Genomic DNA, 20,737 nt, shown 5'->3' with positions numbered 1-20,737 from the left:
AATGTGTTTCTCTGAAACCTCTGGCACATCCAGAAGCTCATGGTTTTCAAAGGGCATTTTTTTCTTTAGCCTTTATTTTAGGGTGACAGAAAAGTAGCAGAAATGCTAAGAGTTCCAGTAGACGCTCCACCCAGCCACCCCCAGTGTTGGTTAGCACCGTACCGGGCATAGTCAGGTGGCAGAAAATAGGCAGCAATGCCACGTGGGAGCTCCCCTCCAGCCTGGCCACAGGCCTCCCCAGTGCTTCCCCTAAAGGGCTCCTTCCGGTCCAGGCCCCCCTGTCACACTATCTGCTTCCTCTCCCCAACCCGTGACGGCTCCTCGGTGCCTCCCTCATTGTCCACAGACTTTGGACTTGGGCTGAGAACTGCTCGGTCAGGTGTCGCTGAGCGTCCCCTCGGTGTGGTCTGTCTGCTGCTTCCTCATGATCCTTTGGGAGGAATCCCGCTGATGCCACGGGGTGTCCTTCCTGGGGCACCACATGGGGGAGACAAGCTGTCTGTCAGCTCCGTTGGCCCTGTTACCGGTGGTGTTGACCTTGATCACTTCGTCAAGATGGGTTCTGCTCATGAGTGACAGGCTGGGTGGCCTTCTCCCGTGGGGATGTGAGTCACGCATTCCCTCTGTACCCTCCCTCTGTGTCGCTTCCATTCCAGGCCTTCACTGGCACTTACCTATTCACCTTAGTGGCCCCGAGTCCTCATGCTCATGTATTGGGGAGCACACATTCCAAGGCGTTTGCCAGACCCCCACCCCTGCAGAGAAGTGTCCCCCCAGCCTCCCTCTGTGCCCACCCCCATCTCATGCCCAGTGCGTTCCTGGCTCTGTACTTGCAAACTGCCTTCATGTGGAGTTCCATGAGCACAGTTGGGCGCCTGTTTTTTTTTTTATCATATTTTAAAGTTGTTTCCTGGTGACCTGGCTGTTTCTTTGCCTTTTTTTTTTTTTTTTTTTTTTTTTGGTCTTGGGTTGGTTTTTTTGTTTTTTGTTTTTTTTGTTTTTTACTGACTTGAAAGAGCAAAGAAGTCTTTATTTCTCAGAGAAATTAGCCTTTGGCCCAAGGGACAATTCTGAGATCTTTCCCCCTCGCTCCCTAGAAAGGATCTCCTTTCTACCCTGTGAGCCTTGGAGAGCTGCCAGCAGGTGCTGAACCCTAGGGAGCAGTTGGCAGTCTCAGACTGCCCGCTCTACTGGGTTGGGGTCGGGGGCCGGGACACTCCCCCCTTCCCTAAAAAGGGCCTTGGTCTTAGTGTCCTGTGGCAGCCGTAACAAGTCGCTACAGACTGGAGGCATGAGACAATACATTCTCATTCTCATCATTCTGGAGGTTCAAAGTTCAAAACGGGTGCTTGTCGGAGTGGGGGGGTGGGAGGGGCAGCACAGTCTCTGAAGGCCCCAGGGCAGGATCTTGTCTCTCCCAGTTCTGGAGACTCCCGGGGGTGCCCGGCTTGTGGCCACATTACCCCAGTCTCTGCCCCCAGCCGCATGGCCTTCCCATCTGTGTCTCGCCTTCTGTCTTACCAGATCACGCAGGTGAGGGGATGATCCGGGATGATCTCCCTTCGAGATCCCTTCCTTAATTACATCTGCAGAGACCTTTTACCCAATCCCTTTGGAATCCAGTCACGAGTCCTGGGTGGAGATGTCTCTGGGGGACTCCTGTGACTTGCTTCCAACGCGCTGTCACCTGCAGTGACACAGTCTCGTAGGTCAGCACGACTCTGTGGGGACGCTGTTTCTGTCCACAGCCACCACACCAAGGCCCCTTCATGAGTGGTTGGCATTGAGTTTCCCAGCAGGTCCTGGAGCCAGGCACCTGAGGGAAGGAAGGTCCAGCGGGCTCAACAGGCAGCCCCCTCTGCGCCTGCACTGCCTGACCAGTAAGGAGCCACCCCCCCACACACACACCGGCCCTGCTGGCTTCCAACTGGCTGTTGTTGCCTGGGTGGCTTGGAGTGGGAGTTGGAGGGAGGGTGAGGCCACAGAGCAGGGCCACTTGAGGCCAGGGCCAAAGGGCTGGATCCTTTCTCAGGAAGGCACTTTCACAGAATGTGTCCACAGTAATGTGCCCACGTCCCCAACACAGCGCTGAGAAAGGATGCACTCTCCATCCACATGCCCAGATGTGGGCATCGTCCCCTGGGGTCCATAGCCTCGGTCCACAGCTGTCCATGCCGCGGGTCGGGGTGATGCAGTCTCCGTGCCCCCCCACAAGCGGAGACCCCAGCAGCCGGCTTGAGAAGTTCCCTAGGGCCTAGTGTCTCCCTGTGGGGTTGTGAACAGTTTGGGATTTATATAAAAATTGGCAAAGGTGGGGCGCCTGGGTGGCTCAGTGGGTTAAAGCCTCTGCCTTCGGCTCAGGTCATGATCTCAGGGTCCTGGGATCGAACCCTGCATCAGGTTCTCTGCTCGGCGGTAAGCCTGCTTACCACTCCCCCTCTGCCTGCCTCTCTGCCTGCTTGTTCTCTCTCTCTCTCTCTCTGTCAATTAAATAAATAAAATCTTTAAAAAAAAATTGGCAAAGGTACCAGCTCCCCGACTCCCCACACACCTAACTCCCCCTACTAATGACATCTTACTTTCCTTTGGCACATCTGTCACAAATAATGAGCAGATACTGACAGGTGACTTAACTAAAGGCTCTGGTTTATTCAGATTGCCTCAGTTTTCCCTGACGTCCTTTTCTTGTCCCCAAATCCCACCTGACATCTAGTTGTCATGTCTCCTTGGGCTCTTCTGGGCTGAGACAGTTTCTCAGACTTTCTTGTTTTCAATGACCTTGATCGCTTTGAGGAGAACTGGTCAGGTGTTTTGTAGGATGCTCCCCAGCTGGGATTTGTTTCGTGTTTTTTTCCTGGCTCACCTGGGGTGATGGGTTCAATGAGGACCACACAGGTGAAGTGTCCTCCTCGTCACACCGTATCCACAGCACATGCCGTCAGCCTGACTCTTGATGGCTATTGACCTTGATAACCTGGCCGAGGTGGCCTCTGTCAGATGTCTCTGCTGTAAAGTTACTCTCTTCCCCCTGTGGGTGCTGCACTTCTTGGAAGGAAGTCACCACGTGCAGCCCACACCCAAGGGGTAGGAAGTCACACACACCCCCTTCCTCCAGAGAGGAGGAGCTACACAAATTATTTGGGATTCTTCTGCCTGAGAGATTGTCTCTTCCTATGTATTTATGTATTCAATCATCCTTTTCTTTCTTTTTTAAGATTTTATTTTTAAGTAATAGCCACACCCAACATGGGGCTCGAACCCACAACCCTGAGCTCAGGAGTCCCACGCTCCACCACTGAGCCAGCCAGGTGCCCCTAATCATTTACTTCTAACTGTGGGCTTGGGGTTATCAATTTTATCCCTCGGGCTGTAATCCAGTACTTGTTGCTCAGGGTGTTGCAGCTTTGGCCACCAGCTGCTCTTTCCTTCCCCTCCCTCTCCCGTTGTCACACCCGCATGGGTTTGGTTCCTCCCTGGCAGCTCTGGGCACTCTGGGCTCATTCCTGCCCTGTCTTCCAAGCAGCCATTCCTCCTGGAGCCAGGGCCCATTTTAGGTAGGAATCAGCAGCAGAGGACGAGTGGAGGGGAATCCTATTTGTGCTTTCTAGGACCTTCTCCGCCCCCCCCCCACACTCCGGCATTGATGTAGGGTCCCTCGGAGGACCTGCAAGGCAGGAGAGGCCTTCACAGCCCACTATTGGGATGTCTGTGTCATTTGCAGCATTTTATAGGAAAGCGCCTTGATTTATTGGATAATCTTAAAGCACAGAAACCGAGACCTCAGGACACCAGTGCAAGGTTGGCATCTTGGTGACATCCATCCTTCATCCGTTTTTCAGTCTCTTCCTCTCCTTGTGGTTTGCTGAGCTTTGCAGGTACTTCCTCCTCGAGGTTAAATGGAGGTTTCCAGAGACGAATCCTCAAGTATGAGGACCCTTTACTATAAGCTTGGCCAGAAAGATCAGGCAAACTTACAGTAGGAAAAAGTAATTTCCTAAGTGTTTCTGTGGAGAGATACTCAGGTCTAAGCTGACGAAAGCCCAGTGGGTGCTCAGGTCTAGGCAGGTGGGATCACCTCTTCCTCCTGCTGTGTGACCTTGCCAGGGTGGCTTCACATCTCTGAGCCCATCTGCCAGGGTGGTACTAGGTTAAAAAAAAAAAAAAAAAAAAGACAGCTCAGAGGCTTGTGATTATCAGATCAGAGAGCTGACAAGGAGGGCGCTTGTCAGTGATGAGGCGATTGGCTCCAGGGACCAGGGTTGGGTGGCAGGATTGCAGGTGCCCACATCCTTCCCCCGCAGGGGACCGAAGCCAGGCTGGGACGAGCGCCATGCTGGGGCAGTTCTGGCTTCAGGTGACTCAGGGATGAGTCACAGGCCTGAGGCAGGTCGGGTTGGCCTTCCTCTCACCGGGTCTCACCCTGCCCCTTCTGTCCCAGGACCAAGTCTCCTGCCGCCCAGAGCTGGCCTGGAATGGGTAATGGTGTGAAGGAGAGTACGGCGCGTGTACGTGAGGATGCCGAGGCCATCCTGCCCTCACCCGTCAGTTCCAAGGCAAGTACCCTGCCTCCCTGATGGGCGTCTTCCTGAGGTCCCTCTTCTGTGTTCCTGCACGCCGTGGCAAATCACACCCCCGCAAATTCATGCGCACACGCACTCTGAGCTGAGCTGTGTTGTTGGGAGCCCATGGGCGGAGTGGGGCTCAGGTTGGCCACCTTCTGTTCCATTTCAAGTCCCGTTTGTGATGTGGATCCAATCTGCCCAGCCACTTGGTATGACGCCAGAACCTCACCCAGATTTTGGCTAGGATGCCAGAAGGTGTCCTTGAACTCCTCTCCTTGCTGGGATTTGCGACCAGGAGCATGAGAGAATGAGTCACAGGGAGGGCCCGCTGCAGGGGCAGACGCTCGCACACAGGGTGTGCCCCCAGCTCCAAGTCTCCTCTCTGAGGTTCATCTCTAAGTCCACCCTTCACTTGAAGAGAAGGGATATTCCCTTTGAAATAAGTGGGAGCAGCCCTGTCCTTGTTCACTGAAGAGGCCAGTAGGGGTTCTTGTGGCTGCACCCGGAGCACAGGCTGACTCAGCCCCACGCAGAAACCCAGCTCTGGCGCCCACGGGCCATTCTCAAAGTCCGTGGGATCCAAGGCTGCAGCAGGGTCATCCTCCGGCCACCACCCCCCAGCTTTCCCCAGATTCTAGATTGTTCTGGGAAGCACCAAGTGGGCAGGAGGACTGCTTTGTAGGGTCGATGTGTGGGGCTGGTGTTGCCATGCTGGGCATGGTGTGGGGGACCAAGGCCAAACCCCAGAGCAGGCACATCTGTTCCTCCCGGTGTAACAGTCCCCAGCCCCTGGCGGGCAGGCTGAATCCCACCAAGCAGATGTGCCCGGCCATAGGCCCAGCATCCATCATGCACGGGGACACCACTCGCTGGGGCTGGTTTTACTCTGCACTGGGCAGCACGGCCATGGTCAGTCTGGTTCTCGCGGCCAGCCTGATGGGGGGGGCTTACTCTCTCAAGTCCCATGTCTTACGAAGGAGCCGTGGGGTGTTCATAGCCCACATGGCTCCTATCTGGGGTTTGCCTGCTTTCTCTCTGCTGGGCTGTCCGGCTCATTCTTCACTTGAGGGTTCTCTCCGGCGGGCGGGTACGGAGCTTGGCCATTCCATGATGCCTGGGCTGAGCTCTTCAAAGAATCAACCAGCCCTGGTCACTTAAGAGTCACTGGGAGCGTTGGCCACATGCAGCGGCGGCCCCCTCTGCTGAGCACAGGGGTTGGGCTCGCGGCACATCCCCAGAGCGCCAGATCCTGAGTGAGGGTTTAAGGATGCACATGCAGGCACCTGGGTGGCTCAGTGGGTTAAGCCGCTGCCTTCGGCTCAGGTCATGATCCCAGAGTCCTGGGATCGAGTCCCGCATTGGGCTCGCTGCTCAGCGGGGAGCCTGCTTCCCTTCCTCTCTCTCTGCCTGCCTCTCTGCCTACTTGTGATCTCTCTCTGTCAAATAAATAAATAAAATCTTTAAAAAAAAAAAAGTTTAAGGATGCACATGCCAGGCACATGACCGTGAGCACCACAGGTGGCCCAGGCACCTGCCTGGTGAAGGCCATGGAAGGGGCACCTCGGCTCTGCCTCTAGGCAGGGCACATGGACCGACCATGGGATAGGCCCTCAGCTCACGGCGGCTCACGACCTGAATGGTGCTCACCTTGACTCCTAGAGGAGATTGGGGGCCAGCTGGGCCTCAGAGCTGGTACAAGGAATACCACCGAACCTTCTGGTGCCTGACATCCACAATTCACAGAGTGGGTGTAGAAAGCCAGACCTCCAGAACCTTGCTGTGTGATCCAGAAAAGGCAGGGGTCCCCCAGTGACAGGCTTCTATCAGCAAGGAGGAGATGGAACCCCACGGTGAAGCTCCACCTCAGACACTTAGAAGGGAAAACAGTGCCATGGGAAGTTGCTTCTTTAGGGAGGGGAGGTCCTGGGGACATTAAGAGAAAGGAGCTGAAGCCCTCCAGGGACAGGGCCGGGTCGCAGGGTGTCACGGCCCTGGGGAGTATCCAAACCTGGCCAACAGACAGCACATCGGTGTGTCAGAGGTGAGGAAAGGGGGATCAGAGAGACCTTGGTCACTATAGGCAATCAGAACAGAGCCCAGGTTCAGGCCAGGTGTGTAGACAGACTTGGAGCCCAGCCCTTTACCCCGATCCACCCACTGAGCCAAGCAAACCTGGGGAGTGGCCCTGGACCCCATCATGCCCACTCAGACCCAGGCTGCCGGTTGTACCCCCCACATGCCCCTTATCTGTGCCCTGGTCTTGCCCCCCATCTTTTCACCCTGAGATTCTGCAGGTACTGCCTCCCCTCTGGTCTGCCTACCTTCCGTGCATCTCCCTTTCTCTTTGGGTAAACACCAGCCTGCTTGCGGAGCCCACAGGCACCGTGGAGTCTAGCCCCAACCCGCCTTTCATCTCCTCCTCCCTGTGCCCCCTCCCTTTCCCTGTGTCAACCACCTTGCCTTTCTTGTGGTCCCCTGGGACCCCCAGCTTCTTCTCAGCAAGGCCCCTGGGTGTTCCATACCTCCTCCTCTAATACAGTCTCACACACACATCCCGGTTAGCTGCACCTCAGCCCCCTCCCCCCACCCCCATGTTCTCCTGGGACCCCAAGCCCCCTCCTTATGGTCATCCTAGATCGGTGACTCCACACATTTTTATTTTATTTTATTTTATTTTATTTTATTTATTTATTTATTTATTTATTTATTTATTTATTTATGAGAGAGTGAGCTTTAGCAGGAAGATCAGAGGGAGAGGGACAAACAGACTCTGTACGGAGCACAGAGCCCGATGCGGGGCTTGATCTCAGGACCCTGACATCACGACCTGAACCACAATCAAGAGTCGAGCACCTAACTGCCTGAGCCACCCAGGTGCCCTACACGTTTGTCTAAAGCTTTAGTTCATGTCTGGCTCTCCCTGTGGATTAGCAGCCCCAGGGACAGTGGGGTGTTGTACACATCCCTACCCCCCACACACACACGTGTCTCACGGCCCCTCGGGGCACCTGCTTCCTGTCAGACTCCAGGGAGTCCTGGGATCACTGACTGGCCTGCCCCCCACTGTCCTTCCTCACTGCAGAACCACGGAAGATGCGAGCCCCTGTGGTCCCCAGTGCTCCTCATGATTGCTTGGCAAGAGCTCTGTGGCCAAGTCAGCTGGGGGGACGGAGACTCCAAGCTGATGAGGGGACTTCTTGTGCGACTCCTCACGGGGAACTTCGAGAAGACTTGGGAAGGTGCTGGCTCTTAGGCTAGCCTAACGATGCAAGCTGGCCACCATCACCATCACCCTCGCCTTGGCTGACCACTGCAGACCTGATAGAACATTGTGGAAAGGGGTCACACGGACACGGGGTCTGGTTGCCTGACCCTGGCCTCATCCCCGGACCATAGGGGCCCTTGTCCAGCACACACAGGCAGTAGGCACAGCCTGTGTCTCCACTTAGAGTGGAGTGACCCTTCTGTTTGGGGTCAGTCTTATTGTAGGCTGTCCCTGAGAAGTTGGAAACTCATGGAACAGCCTCACCAGTGGGTCACCTCTCATGCTGATGGTCCCTGCCCCCCCCCCCCGGAAGCTTTTCACTATGTCCCACCCAGGTTCTGTGGCTGTTGGACTCACGACGCCTTCCCTCTGCCCCACTGTACCCCGGGCCCAGCAGGACTGTGAAGCCTGGACAGCTGTGCCTTTTACAGCCCTTGACTGGGACAGAAGGAAGATGCGCCTGCTGGGGGAGGTCCCTAGCAGAACCGACCCCTGTCCGTCCCTCCCTCATGACAGACTGTGTGTGTGTGTTTTCTTGCAGAGTGATCACAGGCAAGTTCTCAGCTCCCTCCTGTCTGGGGCCCTGGCGGGTGCTCTTGCCAAAACGGCTGTAGCTCCCCTGGACCGAACCAAAATCATCTTCCAAGGTAAATGCTTCCTGTGCGTCTGTCCTGTGTGCCAGAGAGTCTTCCTGGCAGCCCCCCTCCTCCACAGCCCCCAAACTGCACTTACAAATGGGCTTTAAAAATGCCTCTTTAAAATCCACTTAGAAACTCTGTTAGCATCCCAGGGCTGCCATCACAAAGTACCACAAACCAAGCAGCTTCCATTCCAGAGGCCAGAAGTCTGAAATCAGGGTGCCAGCGGGTCGGTTCCTATTGTAGACTCTAGGGGAGGAGCCCTCCTTGCTTCTTCCAGCGCCCCGGGCTCCAGGCATCCCTGGCTTGTGGTTGCAGCACCCCAATCTCTGCTTCCCCCCCCATGTCGGTGTCCTCTCCTCTTAGAAGGATACTTGTCATTGGATTTAGGGCTCACTCCAGTATGACCTCATCTTAATAAAATTATATCTGCAAAGACCCCGTTTCCAAGCCTTCAGTTGTACTGGACTCAAGGGCACAGACATCATTTGGGGAGGCCCGGTTCAGATGACCATTACCCTCCCTCCTTGGGTTAAGCAGCCATAGGATCCCCTGAAGATGAGGCCTTTCTGTCCCACAGACAGTGACCGGTGCCTACAGGAGGGCAGGCATAAGCTGGGACCCCTGCCCCTCCGCTGCTGGGGAGGAAGGGACTGCAGATTCAAGCCAGGCCATCCCCACTTGTGCGAGCTGGTCCCTTAGCCTCCCCACGCCTTGGTTTCCTCCTCCACAAAACAGGACGTTCATATCAGCCTCCCAAAGGCGCAAGCTGGCATGGGAAAGGGCATTCGGCTGGGCACCCAGCTCCTCTTGCGTCGGCGGTGTTGTTACCTGGAGCGAAGGCACAGTGTTGTGCCCCGCAGGGAGCTGGGTTTAACCCCGGTCGCATTGGTGTGCACACATGTCTGCATAGATGGGTGTGCGAGGGTGTCCTGGGAACATGGCAGACGTTTGGCAGATGCTCCGGGAGTGAGGAGAGGGAGGCTGCAGGACATGAACCCTTGTGGCCGCAGCGGCTCAGGCCCCTGCCAGCAGGGCACCAGGTGGCGTCGGGGAGCAAGGTGCAAGCGATTGAGGGTGGGAGAGGCTGGTCAGGGGCGCCATGCCCTCACCCGGAGAAGAAAGGCAGAGAGCACATCGGGGCCTTGTTCTGAGAGGCCCGAGGCCCTCCGTCGCTCTGCACAGCTGGCAGTGAGGAGGCCTTTCCTGAAGGGGTTTGGTTGACTTGGGGTCCAGCCGGGTGCGGGGTGCTGAGTGTCAACCCCAAGAGGCACAGGCATCTGCAGAGACCCTCACTATTCCCAGGAGTGAGGTGGCAGCTCAGTCCCCCTTCCTAAGGATAAGTCAGCATGCGGGGGTTGGGGGAGTGGGGAGGTGGGCTGGGCAGGGGGTGGTGGTGTGGGGCTCAGCAGGTGAGGCGGTTCCCCGGAGGAGGGTGACCCTGCTTAGGCATGCCCCGCCCCTCGGCCCCTGGCGGGGAAGCATCCACACGGGTGGGTCTCGCTCCCCGTGCATTGGGGGTCCCGCAGACCCAGCTCTGCCCTTCACAGCTAATGGTCTCTGTTATGGTTTTGGTTTTTTTCCAGTGTCTTCAAAGAGATTTTCTGCCAAGGTGAGCCACTAGGTCACCAACTCCTGGCTCTGGGGCCACTACCGTGTTCCCTCCTAGGCTGGCAGGAGGTGATGGAGGCACAGGGCCCGGGGGTGGAGGGGGAGGCTTTACAGCATGTTTTTTCCATCTAGTTCCACCACAAGCCAGTTCCCCGAGCTACCAGGGGGCCACCTCTCCTGGCACCCCAAGCTCTGCCCGGGTGTAGCCCATTCTGGCAACTAACAGGAGATCCCCCATCCTTGGGGCGGTGGGGAGGGGACTTGGAGTTCACATTTTATTCTTTTTTTTTTTTTTTAAATTTTATTTATTTATTAGCGAGAGAGCAAGTACAAATGCAAGATCAGGGACAGGTGGAGGGACAGGGAAAAGCAGGGAGCCCGATGTGGGGCTTGGTCCCAGGACCTGAGATCATGACCCAAGCCAGAGGCAAATGTTTAACCGACTGAGCCACGAAGGTGCCCCCCATTTGATTCATTTTTAACCAGAGGAGGCATTACCTTCTTGGGGAAAGAAAAAGCATGTCTTTAAAAGCTAGACTACCAGACTGACCGACCACACACCCTCTCTGTGGGGCTGCCGTCTGCAAACCTGGCTTACCCTGGCTCACTTTACTCCTCGTAAGGTCAGGGCAGTAGGGAGAGAAGGGTCCCCATGTGGGGCCCAGAGAATGTGGGGGAGGTAAGGTGGCGGGGAGGGGATCGCTAACATGGGCCCCTGTCACAGCGGTGGACAAAAGAGGGTGCTCACGCGGGAGTGCTGACCTTCCCCTCTCCGCCAGGAGGCCTTCCGGCTGCTGTACTTCACCTACCTCAACGAGGGCTTCTTCAGCCTGTGGCGCGGGAACTCGGCCACCATGGTGCGCGTGGTGCCCTACGCCGCCATCCAGTTCAGCGCCCACGAGGAGTACAAGCGGGTCCTGGGCCGCTACTATGGCTTCCGTGGGGAGTGAGTGCCCGCCCCCACCTGTCCCCACCCCCAGAACCCTCTTAGCTCTGTCCCGTCACCTTGCCCTCCTGCCCTCCACACGCTCACCACGGCAGAAGTCCTTCCCTGAGAACCCAAGTCCACGCAGGTCCCATGTTCCCAGCTGTGCCCCACAGTGTCTGCAGGGAAGGAACTCTTCATTCATCCGCACAAGCCATAGGGAAGGGACAGCAGCCATGGGAACCTCAAAATGACATCCACCCCGGGGACCCCACTACTCAGCCATGAGGAAGCCAGCCCCTGCCCTTTGCTTGGTTCTCCTCACTAGCTGAGACCTGAGGGCACCCCAAGTCTTGAGGGGGTCTCACTTTCTCGCCTCCCCCTCTTTCAGAGCCCTGCCCCCATGGCCCCGCCTCCTTGCGGGTGCACTGGCCGGAACGACAGCTGCTTCACTCACCTACCCCCTGGACCTGGTCAGAGCCAGGATGGCTGTGACCCCAAAGGAAATGTGAGTCCCCAGGCCGGGCGGGGCCGCCTGCAGCCACTCTAAAAAGGCAGTAATTGTTCCCCTCGCCCAGGGCTCAGCTTCTGCTTACATCACATCCAAAGTCTGCACTTCTTTAAAATATTTATCCATCCATTTTTAGAGAGAGAGTAGGGTAGGGGTAGGGGCAGAGGGAGAAGGAGAGCACAGATCCCGAGCAGACTCCACACTGAGTGTGGGGCCTGACATGGGGCTTGATCCCATGGCCCCGAGATCATGACCAGAACTGAAACCGAGAGTCGGACCTTTAACCAACTGCACCACCCGGACACCCCCACTCCCCTCAAACTCTTCATTTTGAATTAGCACAGGTAGGTTACACATGCCCACGGTTAAAAGACAGGGGCCGCTCCCTGCAGTGATCTGGCCTGTGAAGGTGGGATACCGCCTGAGGCACCCATTTCCCCCTCCAGTGCCAAAGATTTTTCAGTGCAGTTGTGTTCCTTAAAGAAAGCAAGCACCTACACCCAGCCCCCGGCCCCCCGGATTCCGGGGGGGGGGCGGGCCAGCTGTGCATTAGCGGAGGCCAGCGGCCCCTCTCTGTGCCCGTGAACCACCCGCCCCGTCCCTCTGTCCTGCAGGTACAGCAACATCTTTCACGTCTTTATCCGCATCTCCCGTGAAGAGGGTCTGAAGACCCTCTACCATGGCTTCACGCCCACCGTGCTGGGGGTCATTCCATACGCGGGGCTCAGCTTCTTCACCTATGAGACACTCAAGAGCCTGCACAGAGGTAAGGGGCCGGTGGGGAGGCCGTACAGGCCACACAGGCCGTGCCTCCCCGGGGGCCACGCAGACTCAGAGGCGGGCCACTGAGGTCCCTGCCCTGGAGGGACAAGCTCCCGGCCAAGGTCTGGATCAGAACGGGACAGACACCAGGCCACCACGGCGGCAGCTGGACTCCCAGCCTTCCTTGCCGAGTTTTAAGACCAGCTTGGTGACGTCCTGAGTGTCACCAAGACCAGTGGCAGTCATTTGTGCCCAAAGCGTCCGGGTACAACTAGGCGGACAGGGGAAGAGGTCTCTTGGGTGGTGGTAATTTTGAGGAATTCAGAAAGCGCAGAAGTGTACAGAGAACAGTATACCACCACCCAGACCGGCTACCCCAGGCGACCAGGTGTTAACAGTGTTCCAAGATGGTTTTTGTTAAAGCAAATGTTCCGGGTGAAGCGAAGGCCCCCTGTTCCCGCTCCCAGCTCTGCTCCCTCCACAGGGCCCCAGGCCGCCTCTGAGTCCATCCCACGGTATCCGAGGCTCTGTCCCATCGGCTTTGTAAGCCGGCCTCCCCTGTTCCCAGGTTGTCGGTGATCACCCCGGAGTGCCTCCCTGCGTGTTCTGTGTGAGCCCCAGGTTTTGGCATTTACTCCACTCCCCCCTCTGCCCAGCCCCATCCCTGCGCACTCACCTCCCTCTGGTGCTGGTGGAGTCCTTCACCCTCGGCCAGTGTGCGCGGTGAGGAGCGCTGTTTCACGGGGCTAGCTCCTGTTAAATTTATAAGCCCACGTTTTTAAAGAACTCTGTTGTTTGGTTGCTGCCCCCCACTCCGTCCTGCCCACATGTCCTGTCCTGGCAGCTGCTCGCCCTGCCTGCCCCGGTATCCCTGCCGACAGTGCCCATGGAGCAGGCTGGGGGCGTGGAGAGGGCTGCCAGTGGGGATGAGAGGGATCAGATGTGAGCTCGCTCTGTGCGGTAGAACTTGGTTAAGTGATTATTTGTGCATTTCTGCCTTTCTTAAAAAGTTTTCTTCTCAAAAGGAAGGGCTAGAGGGTGAGGGGGCCCGGGGCAGGAAGGCCCTGGGGAGCAGGGGGTCGGATGGTGAGCTCGGAGCTCGTGTGAGCGCCAGCTCCGGGGTGCGGCCCCCACACGATGACGAGGCCCCTCTGTCCCCCCCCCCCCTCAGAGTACAGTGGCCGCCCGCAGCCCTACCCCTTTGAGCGCATGATATTCGGGGCCTGCGCTGGCCTCATCGGGCAGTCGGCCTCGTATCCGCTGGACGTGGTGCGCCGGCGCATGCAGACGGCTGGGGTCACCGGGCATCCGCACGCCTCCATCGTGGGCACGCTGCAGGCTATCGTGCGGGAGGAGGGCGCTGTGCGAGGCCTCTACAAGGGCCTGAGCATGAACTGGCTCAAGGGCCCCATCGCCGTGGGCATCAGCTTCACCACCTTCGACCTCATGCAGATCCTGCTTCGGCACCTGCAGAGCTAGGGACCTGTGTGCCAGGGAGCGGGGCTTCCAAGTGCGGCGGACCACCGACCCCTTGTTTCTGAGCCTGTGTGGTGAGGGTGCGCTCGATTCCACCCTCGGACCTGGGACGTCGGAGCACCTTGTAGAACAAGCTGGGGGGCCTGGTCGGGGTCCCAAAGGCAGCGGCCCTTGAAGTGCAATGTTGGGATTGGTGGGCGGGGCCTCTCGCGCTCTCCCCAGCCCTCCTCCCCAGGCAGGCGGCCCTGTTTCCGGGATGGGCTTCCCTAAATGACCCGAGCTGGGAGTGACCAGCACCACCTCCTGGTGCTCTGTGACCTGGGACACGGTCCTGGTTCTAGTGACCCAATGCCCACGGGGCCTGGAGCCAGACTTCGCCTGCCCCTGTTCTTACAGAGAGGAGGGAGCCCCAGGATAGAGAGGCCCCAGCCTCCTGGCCGTGGTAAAATGGGGCTGGCCTCGTTTTCAGCTGGGGCTAGAAAAACAGTATCCCTCCAACCCCCACCCACCCATCCACACCCACTTCCCCCACCCACCTGTCTTGCCTTTGCCATTACTTCCCAGATGGCATGACTCCTCTGTCACCAGAGCCTCCTGATCAGGAACAGGCTTCTCCGGATAGCATTATTTGGGTCCTGGACTCCGTGGCCCAAATAGGGCCCCAGGAGTGGGTCATCCCCTGTGTTGCTCACCCACCCGGTTTGTAATGTTCCCAGGAGGTTCGTGCCTCCTCCAGCCAGCAGGGTTTGTGGAATCGCCATGGCTTTGGGTCTGAGTCCTAACCTGGAGGCATCTGCTGGGACCCAGGTCACCTCCTCTGGGCCAGGAAGTTCCCACCACTGTCCCACAGGCCTCATCACCAGGGGCCAGGCCTCAGGCCCTAACCCTCAGCCCCTAGGCACAGTGGCTCCTGGGGAGCCTGTGGCATCTCATGCGTCCCTGGCTCCCCCCACTTAGCGGGCACTTGGCCAGACTCGGGGCAGTTTAAGGCACACAGGGTGGTCTGATTTGCATAAACAGAGTGCATGGAGGCGACCCGCAGCCTTGATCCTCCCAAAGCGAGAGCCCCTGAGACATTGTGTGGCCTGGGGGTGGGCAGTCAGGGTACCCCAGGGCACCCCCAGGGAGTGGTCTCGGAGATGTTCCCTGGGGTCTGCCGGGTATCACAGATGCAGAAACACCCATTTCTGAATGACCTGTGGAGTTTCTTGATTTCTTTTGGTTTTGCTTTTCAATCAGGCTGCCCCTGGGTCTAGTCACAGTAAACCCTAACCGGCTTGATCCGGTTCCGGCAGAGAGTGACCAGAGGGTGACCGGATCAATGGGCAGCCGCCCTGTGCAAAAGGGTCTGAGAGGGCATGTTTGCCCCATGCACATTTCCAGTCATGACTTTCATTTCTCCCTTGTGTTCTGTCCCATTTCTGTTCTTGCCTTGGACCTGCGGGTGTGAAGACCCCTCTCTCTGTCCTTCCTTGCATGTGTCCACCAGCCGGCCTGAGTCTCGTCCCCGGGGCCCATGGCTGTTCTGTTGGGGGGCTTCCCACCTCCTCTGCCAGCCTTGCCCCGTGCCTAGGAGAGGCAGGAGAGGCAGGGGCCCCTCTCAGGGAGATTGGGTGGGGACCCAAGGGCCCTCTGGGGTGAGAGAAAGCAGCAAGGGCTGGGGACCACCCCAGGCAGGTGAGACCAAAGGAATGGTTAGGCGGCACCCTTCTCTGAGCAGCAGGCTGGGCCACAGAGGGAAGGGCCTCCAGGTCCTGCTGGCCCCAGTGTACCTCCCCGAGGTGGCTCTCAGCTGACGGCCTCAGCAGCATCCCCCCCACCCCCAGCCCTGCACACAGCTGGGCCAGTGCCCTCTTCGGCCTCACCCCTCCCACCAGTGTCCATCCTGATCTGGAGTTACATTTTGATGCCATGAAGACACTTTGTTTATATATAATGTTTATATATTTTAAAGATTTGTGCCAAGAGAGTATATTTAATAAAAATTAAAATGATTTTTTTTTCCTGATTATGTCCTTCTTTTCTGCGACTTTTTTTTTTTAAGATTTTTTATTTATGTATTTGACAGAGATCACAAGTAGGCAGAGAGGCAGGCAGAGAGAGAGGAGGAAGCAGGCTCTGCTGAGCAGAGAGCCCGATGCGGGGCTCAATCCCAGGACCCCAAGACCATGACCCGAGCTGAAGGCAGGGGCTCAACCCACTGCGCCACCCAGGTGCCCCTCTTTTCTGTGACTTTAACCCCCGACCTCCACTCCCTGTGAACCAAAAACGGTTAGCGTTGAGGTTATTTTGACAGATTTTTTTTAATATATTCTTGAATAAACCTTTTTTTTTCTTCTTTTTTTTTCTTTAAAGTAGGCCCCACGCCCAGTGTGGGGCTTGAACTCAAGACTCTGAAATCAAGAGTCACATGCTCAGAGCTCTCAGTGGGTTAAGCGTCCACTTCTTGGTTTGGGCTCAGGTGGTGATGTCAGGGCGGTGGGATGGAGCCCGGCCTCAGGCTCTGTGCTGGGAGTGGAGCCTGCTTGGGAGTCTCTCTCTGCCCCTCCCCTACCTCTCCCTCTCCGGGGAGGGGAAAAAAAAAAAAAAAAGTCAGTGCTCGAAAGATTGAACCAGCTAGGTACCCCTTGAATAACCCTTTTTAATGTGTTTATTATTTGAATTATTACTACATACAGGTCTTCTAGAAAACTCCCAACTGCACAGAGGGTTGTGGTGAGAAGTAGGTCCCCCTGCCAGTTCCCTCTGCCAAAGTGTCTTCTGTTACCAGTTTCTCATGTGTCCTTCCGGAGACATCCTGTGCATGAACACTTGCCCCTTTTGAGGACATAGGTGGCCCACCACGTCACCGGTCAGCACGGGTTGCATCCTGCTGCAGCGAGCAGGGCCACAGAGGCCCGCTGTTTGTCCCCGGTGCCCTGCCAGCCTGCCACGTGCCAGGGGCTCCACTCTGCAGGTGGTTTGGGAGCGAGATCAGCTGTCTGCGGGGGCCCAAGGTCGAGGCTGTCAGAGGTCTCACGTTGGCCACTGAGACTTGCTTCTGCTGCAGCCCAGCTCCTGGACCAACTTTCAGGGCCCAACCAGCCAGAGGCAGGAAGTAGGAGCCTCCACGTGCCAGGGGAGGGGTGACTGGGTAAGCATGTGTGCCTGGGTGGGCGCACTCTGCAGGGGCAGCCTCGGTGGCCTGGAGCCGCTCTGCCTGCTGCTTTCTTCCAGCCGGATTTCTTATACCTTGGTCCCCACTGCATATGGTAGATCTCATTGTTCAGCCACAGTTTGGTGTTCCCCCCCCCCCCCGGGTGGTGGCCTGTGATGACCTCTACCCATCCTTTGTTGATGGCAGTCAGGGTTGTTCCATGACAATGCGGTGGCGGCTCCTGGGGCCCGTCCAGCTTGCCTTTCATGTCCTACCGATTTCTGTCAGTCCCACCTCTCGTCCCAGCCCCTGAGCCTCGGAAGATGGGGATCAAATCTCCATTTTCCCCCAACCACTGCTGCATCCCCTAAAATACAGAGGTGGGCACATGACCCCATTTGGGCCCCTGACAGCAGGGGAGATGTTTGCTAACCACTCCCAGGGAGAACGTCTAGAGGCACCCTCCCTCTCTCCCACTGGTCTTGAAGGAAGAAACACCAGCACAGGCAATTGGTGGGACTGTCCTACGATCACAAGATAGGATCACAAGATAGATCCCCAGATGAAGCTGACACTGCACAGGCAATTGGTGGGACTGTCCTACGATCACAAGATAGGATCACAAGATAGATCCCCAGATGAAGCTGACACTGCAGAAAACAGAGAAGGAGTGGGATTATTGGTGATGTTGTCTGGGCTGCTGGATCCAGCTCTGCCTGAAGCTCTCGACTACTTCTCAATGTCTAGCAATAGGAGTGGCTTTATCCTGTCTATTGAAGGCAGTTAGGGTTGCACTTCCTGGCATTTTCTGAAACAAATCTTGTATATGCCTCTTTGCTTCTATGCACTAGTGTGTCTATGGTTTTTCAGGAACAATTTGTTAAGTAAAGATCGGGATATGTTAACCGACGCTGCCAGTGCCCCTCACTAAGTCCAGCATTCATGGTTGCCAAAACTGCTGTGGGCTGTAAGCCCCTGCAGCCCAGTCTGGGGGCCCCTGTGAAGAAGCCCTGACACCCCAGGAGTGGCCCTCAGCCAATGATTGTGGACAGCCTCTCACCACTGGGGTGGGTCACTCAAGTGAGATCCACTGTCACCCAAGGCCCCCCCACAGGACCAAGCCCAGGTGGCCCACTTCATCACCTGTTCATGGGCACCTCCACAGGGCTCCTCCCTCCCTGTTTCATGTCTCTGGCCCCAAGGAGTCTCCCTGGGGTGACCTCCCAGGTAAACCATGGGCCCTGAGTCCTCATGACAGAGTCATCTTTGAAGGGAATCTATCCAGGGAAGAATAGAAATGCCAGATACTCCTGCAAGGAGATGGTAGCATATTTTTTAAAAAAGTTTTATTCATTTTTTTTTTTTTTTAAGATTTTATTTATTTTATTTGACAGACGGAGATCACAAGTAGGCAGAGAGGCAGGCAGAGAGAGAAGAAGGGAAGCAGGCTCCCTGCTGAGCAGAGAGCCCGATGTGGGGCTTGATCCCAGGACTCCGGGATCATGACCTGAGCCGAAGGCAGAGGCTTAACCCACTGAACCACCCAGGCGCCCCTATTCATTTATTTTAGAACGAGAGAAAGTGTGCATGTGATTTGGGGGGGGGATGGGCAGAGGGAGAGAGAGAATCCCTGAGCGAGAACCCACTGAGCCGAGCAAGATCCCAGGACCCTGAGACCATGATCTGAGCCGAAACCAAGAGTTGGGCACTTCACTGACTGAGCCACCCGGGCACCCCGATGGGAGCCTTTGTACCTCATACCCTCACTGTCTTGAGTTTCCTGTGGCCGCCATAACAAAGTACCCCAGACTGGGGGCTTAAAACCAATTTATTCCCTTCATAGTTCTGGAGATGGGAAGTCCAAAAATCAAGATGGCAGCGGGTTTGATTCCTTCCGAGGCCATGAGGGAAGGGTCTGTTCAGGCCTCTTGGCTTGCAGCTGACCAGATAGCTGTGTCTTCACCTTGCCTTCCCTCTGGGCATGTCTGTATCTAATTTTTCTTATAATGAAGAAAAGGGGGAAGGAAAAAAAGCAAATTTCCTCTTATAAGTATACCAGTCCTGTTGGATCAGGGCCAATCTTATGACCTTATTTGAACCTGATCACCTCTTTAAAGCCTCAGTATCCACATATAGTCCTATCCTGAGATCCTAGGGGTTAGGACCTGCACATAGAACTTGGGGAGAACATACTTCAGCACCTCCCCTCAGTAAGAGCCAGCCACCAGCCTTGTGGATCTTTACAATTCTGACCGGGAAGCCCCAGGATGTCCAGGGCCTGCCTGCGTGGTACCCAGGCGGCGACAGGGGAAGAGACAGCAAGGTCAGGAGGCCCGAGGGCTTGACCGGATGGAGGCCCCAGGGACCTGGACCAGAATGGTTCGGAGGTGTGAGCTGTGTGGGTGCATCTTGGGTCCTGCTTCTGATTTGTTATGTCATTTCTTTCCACTGGTTTTTTTCCTTTGCTCACTTCCTGGAGTTGAAAGTTTGACTTGTCGTTGGGTTTCTTTCTTCTTCTTCTTCTTTTTTTTTTTTGTAAGATTTTATTTATTTGTTTGAGCCACAGAAAGCACAAGCAGGGAGACCAGCAGAGGGAGAAGCAGACTCCCCACTGAGCAGGGAGCCTGACGCGGGGCTCAATCCCAGAACCCCAGGATCGCGACCTGAACTCCCCCAGGCACCCCGATACCTTCTGTTTCTTGTAACACAGGGCTTCTGACATCCGGGCTCCTCAGGGTGCTGAGCAACATCCTTGGCCTCCACCCTCCAGACAAAGTAGCGTCCCTGTCCCCTCTCGGTCATGACAACCAAAACTGTCTCTGGAAAGTCTCCAGACACTGACTAGTGTCCCTTGTGGGCAGACTCATCCCCTCCTTTGCAAAGCGCTGATGTGCGGTGATGACCACTGAAGCCTGGTAACAGGAGTGTAACACTTCTGAAAACACAGGATCCTGACCACCCCTTCTAGCTTCCCTATTTTTCCCTGATTGTGGTTCCACTTTGTTTCTTTTTTCTTTTTTTTTTTTTTTCAGTTGTGAAATGTGTCCCAAAGTCTGTGGTTTAACGCTCGGCGGTGAGAGCCAGTGGCCGTCGGGAGTTCTTCCTGCCTTGGCCGGCCTGTGGGCCCCACACCCCCTTGTACCTGCTGTGCCTGACCCGGTACCACTCAGGCCCTTGCTTTTCCTTAGGCCCTTCTGCCTTCCTGTGTGTCCCTGAACCGCAGGGTGTTGTGCTCTGAGAGCAGACAGCATGCATGGCCCTGGCTGAGCAAGCGAAGGGCTGGGTGGCCAGACGCACCAGCACCGCTGGCTAACACTGCAGGGGTGAGGGGGGACTGTGCCAGTGCGCCCCGGGCGCCGGTTTCAGGGACTCCTGAGGTGCCGGCCACCGTGCAGAACAGGCAGAACTAGGAGACAAACTCCATCATCTCCTGATTCCAGGTGTGACCTGTCCTGGCGCGGAGCTGGTCTTCATTCTGGAACTTTCCAGACAGATGCCTTGGGATGGGGCTCTTGTCCCGCAGCACCTGGAAGCTTGCAGTCCTGGAGATTGCCATCGCCTGGTCCTGTCAGGGTCTCCCTTCTTCTGGGCTAGTTCTCTGATTTCCTTTGTTCCCCACACTTTGTTTTCCATCTTTTATCATTTTGTTCCTCCTGCAAGATTTCTAAAACTTCATCTGTCATCTCCATCTCCCTCCTTTCTCATTCTTGAGTCCCCTGCCCAGGCCCAACCCCCCTGTTCTCCTTCTCCCCTGACTTGTGGCATCTCCTCTCAACTTTGTTGCATTTCTTCTCTCCCTTTCACTTCTTGCTTCCAGGCCTTTGCTTACTGTCGGTGTGGCCCTGTGCTCT

The 20,737-nt window shown here is 56.4% G+C and overlaps 1 protein-coding gene across 2 annotated transcripts in view; it reads left to right on the top strand.

Moving 5' to 3' along the window:
- SLC25A42 (solute carrier family 25 member 42) overlaps positions 1 to 15,758 on the top strand; it is a 28,318-nt gene extending 12,560 nt beyond the window's left edge. For both annotated transcript variants that reach the window (XM_047696634.1, XM_047696623.1), the window contains 7 exons: positions 4,439 to 4,553; positions 8,369 to 8,474; positions 10,052 to 10,077; positions 10,856 to 11,022; positions 11,393 to 11,509; positions 12,127 to 12,278; positions 13,446 to 15,758. In XM_047696634.1, the coding sequence (XP_047552590.1) occupies positions 4,473 to 4,553; positions 8,369 to 8,474; positions 10,052 to 10,077; positions 10,856 to 11,022; positions 11,393 to 11,509; positions 12,127 to 12,278; positions 13,446 to 13,753 (957 nt within the window). In that variant the 5' untranslated portion in view covers positions 4,439 to 4,472 and the 3' untranslated portion in view covers positions 13,754 to 15,758. The remainder of the gene's footprint in view (positions 1 to 4,438; positions 4,554 to 8,368; positions 8,475 to 10,051; positions 10,078 to 10,855; positions 11,023 to 11,392; positions 11,510 to 12,126; positions 12,279 to 13,445) is intronic.
- The last annotated feature ends 4,979 nt before the right edge of the window (positions 15,759 to 20,737 follow it).

The sequence above is a fragment of the Lutra lutra genome, chromosome 1, assembly GCF_902655055.1.
Source record: "Lutra lutra chromosome 1, mLutLut1.2, whole genome shotgun sequence".
NCBI lineage: Eukaryota > Metazoa > Chordata > Mammalia > Carnivora > Mustelidae > Lutra > Lutra lutra.
Note: the sequence above shows the minus strand (reverse complement) of the source record. Positions and strands in the feature narration are given on the sequence as shown.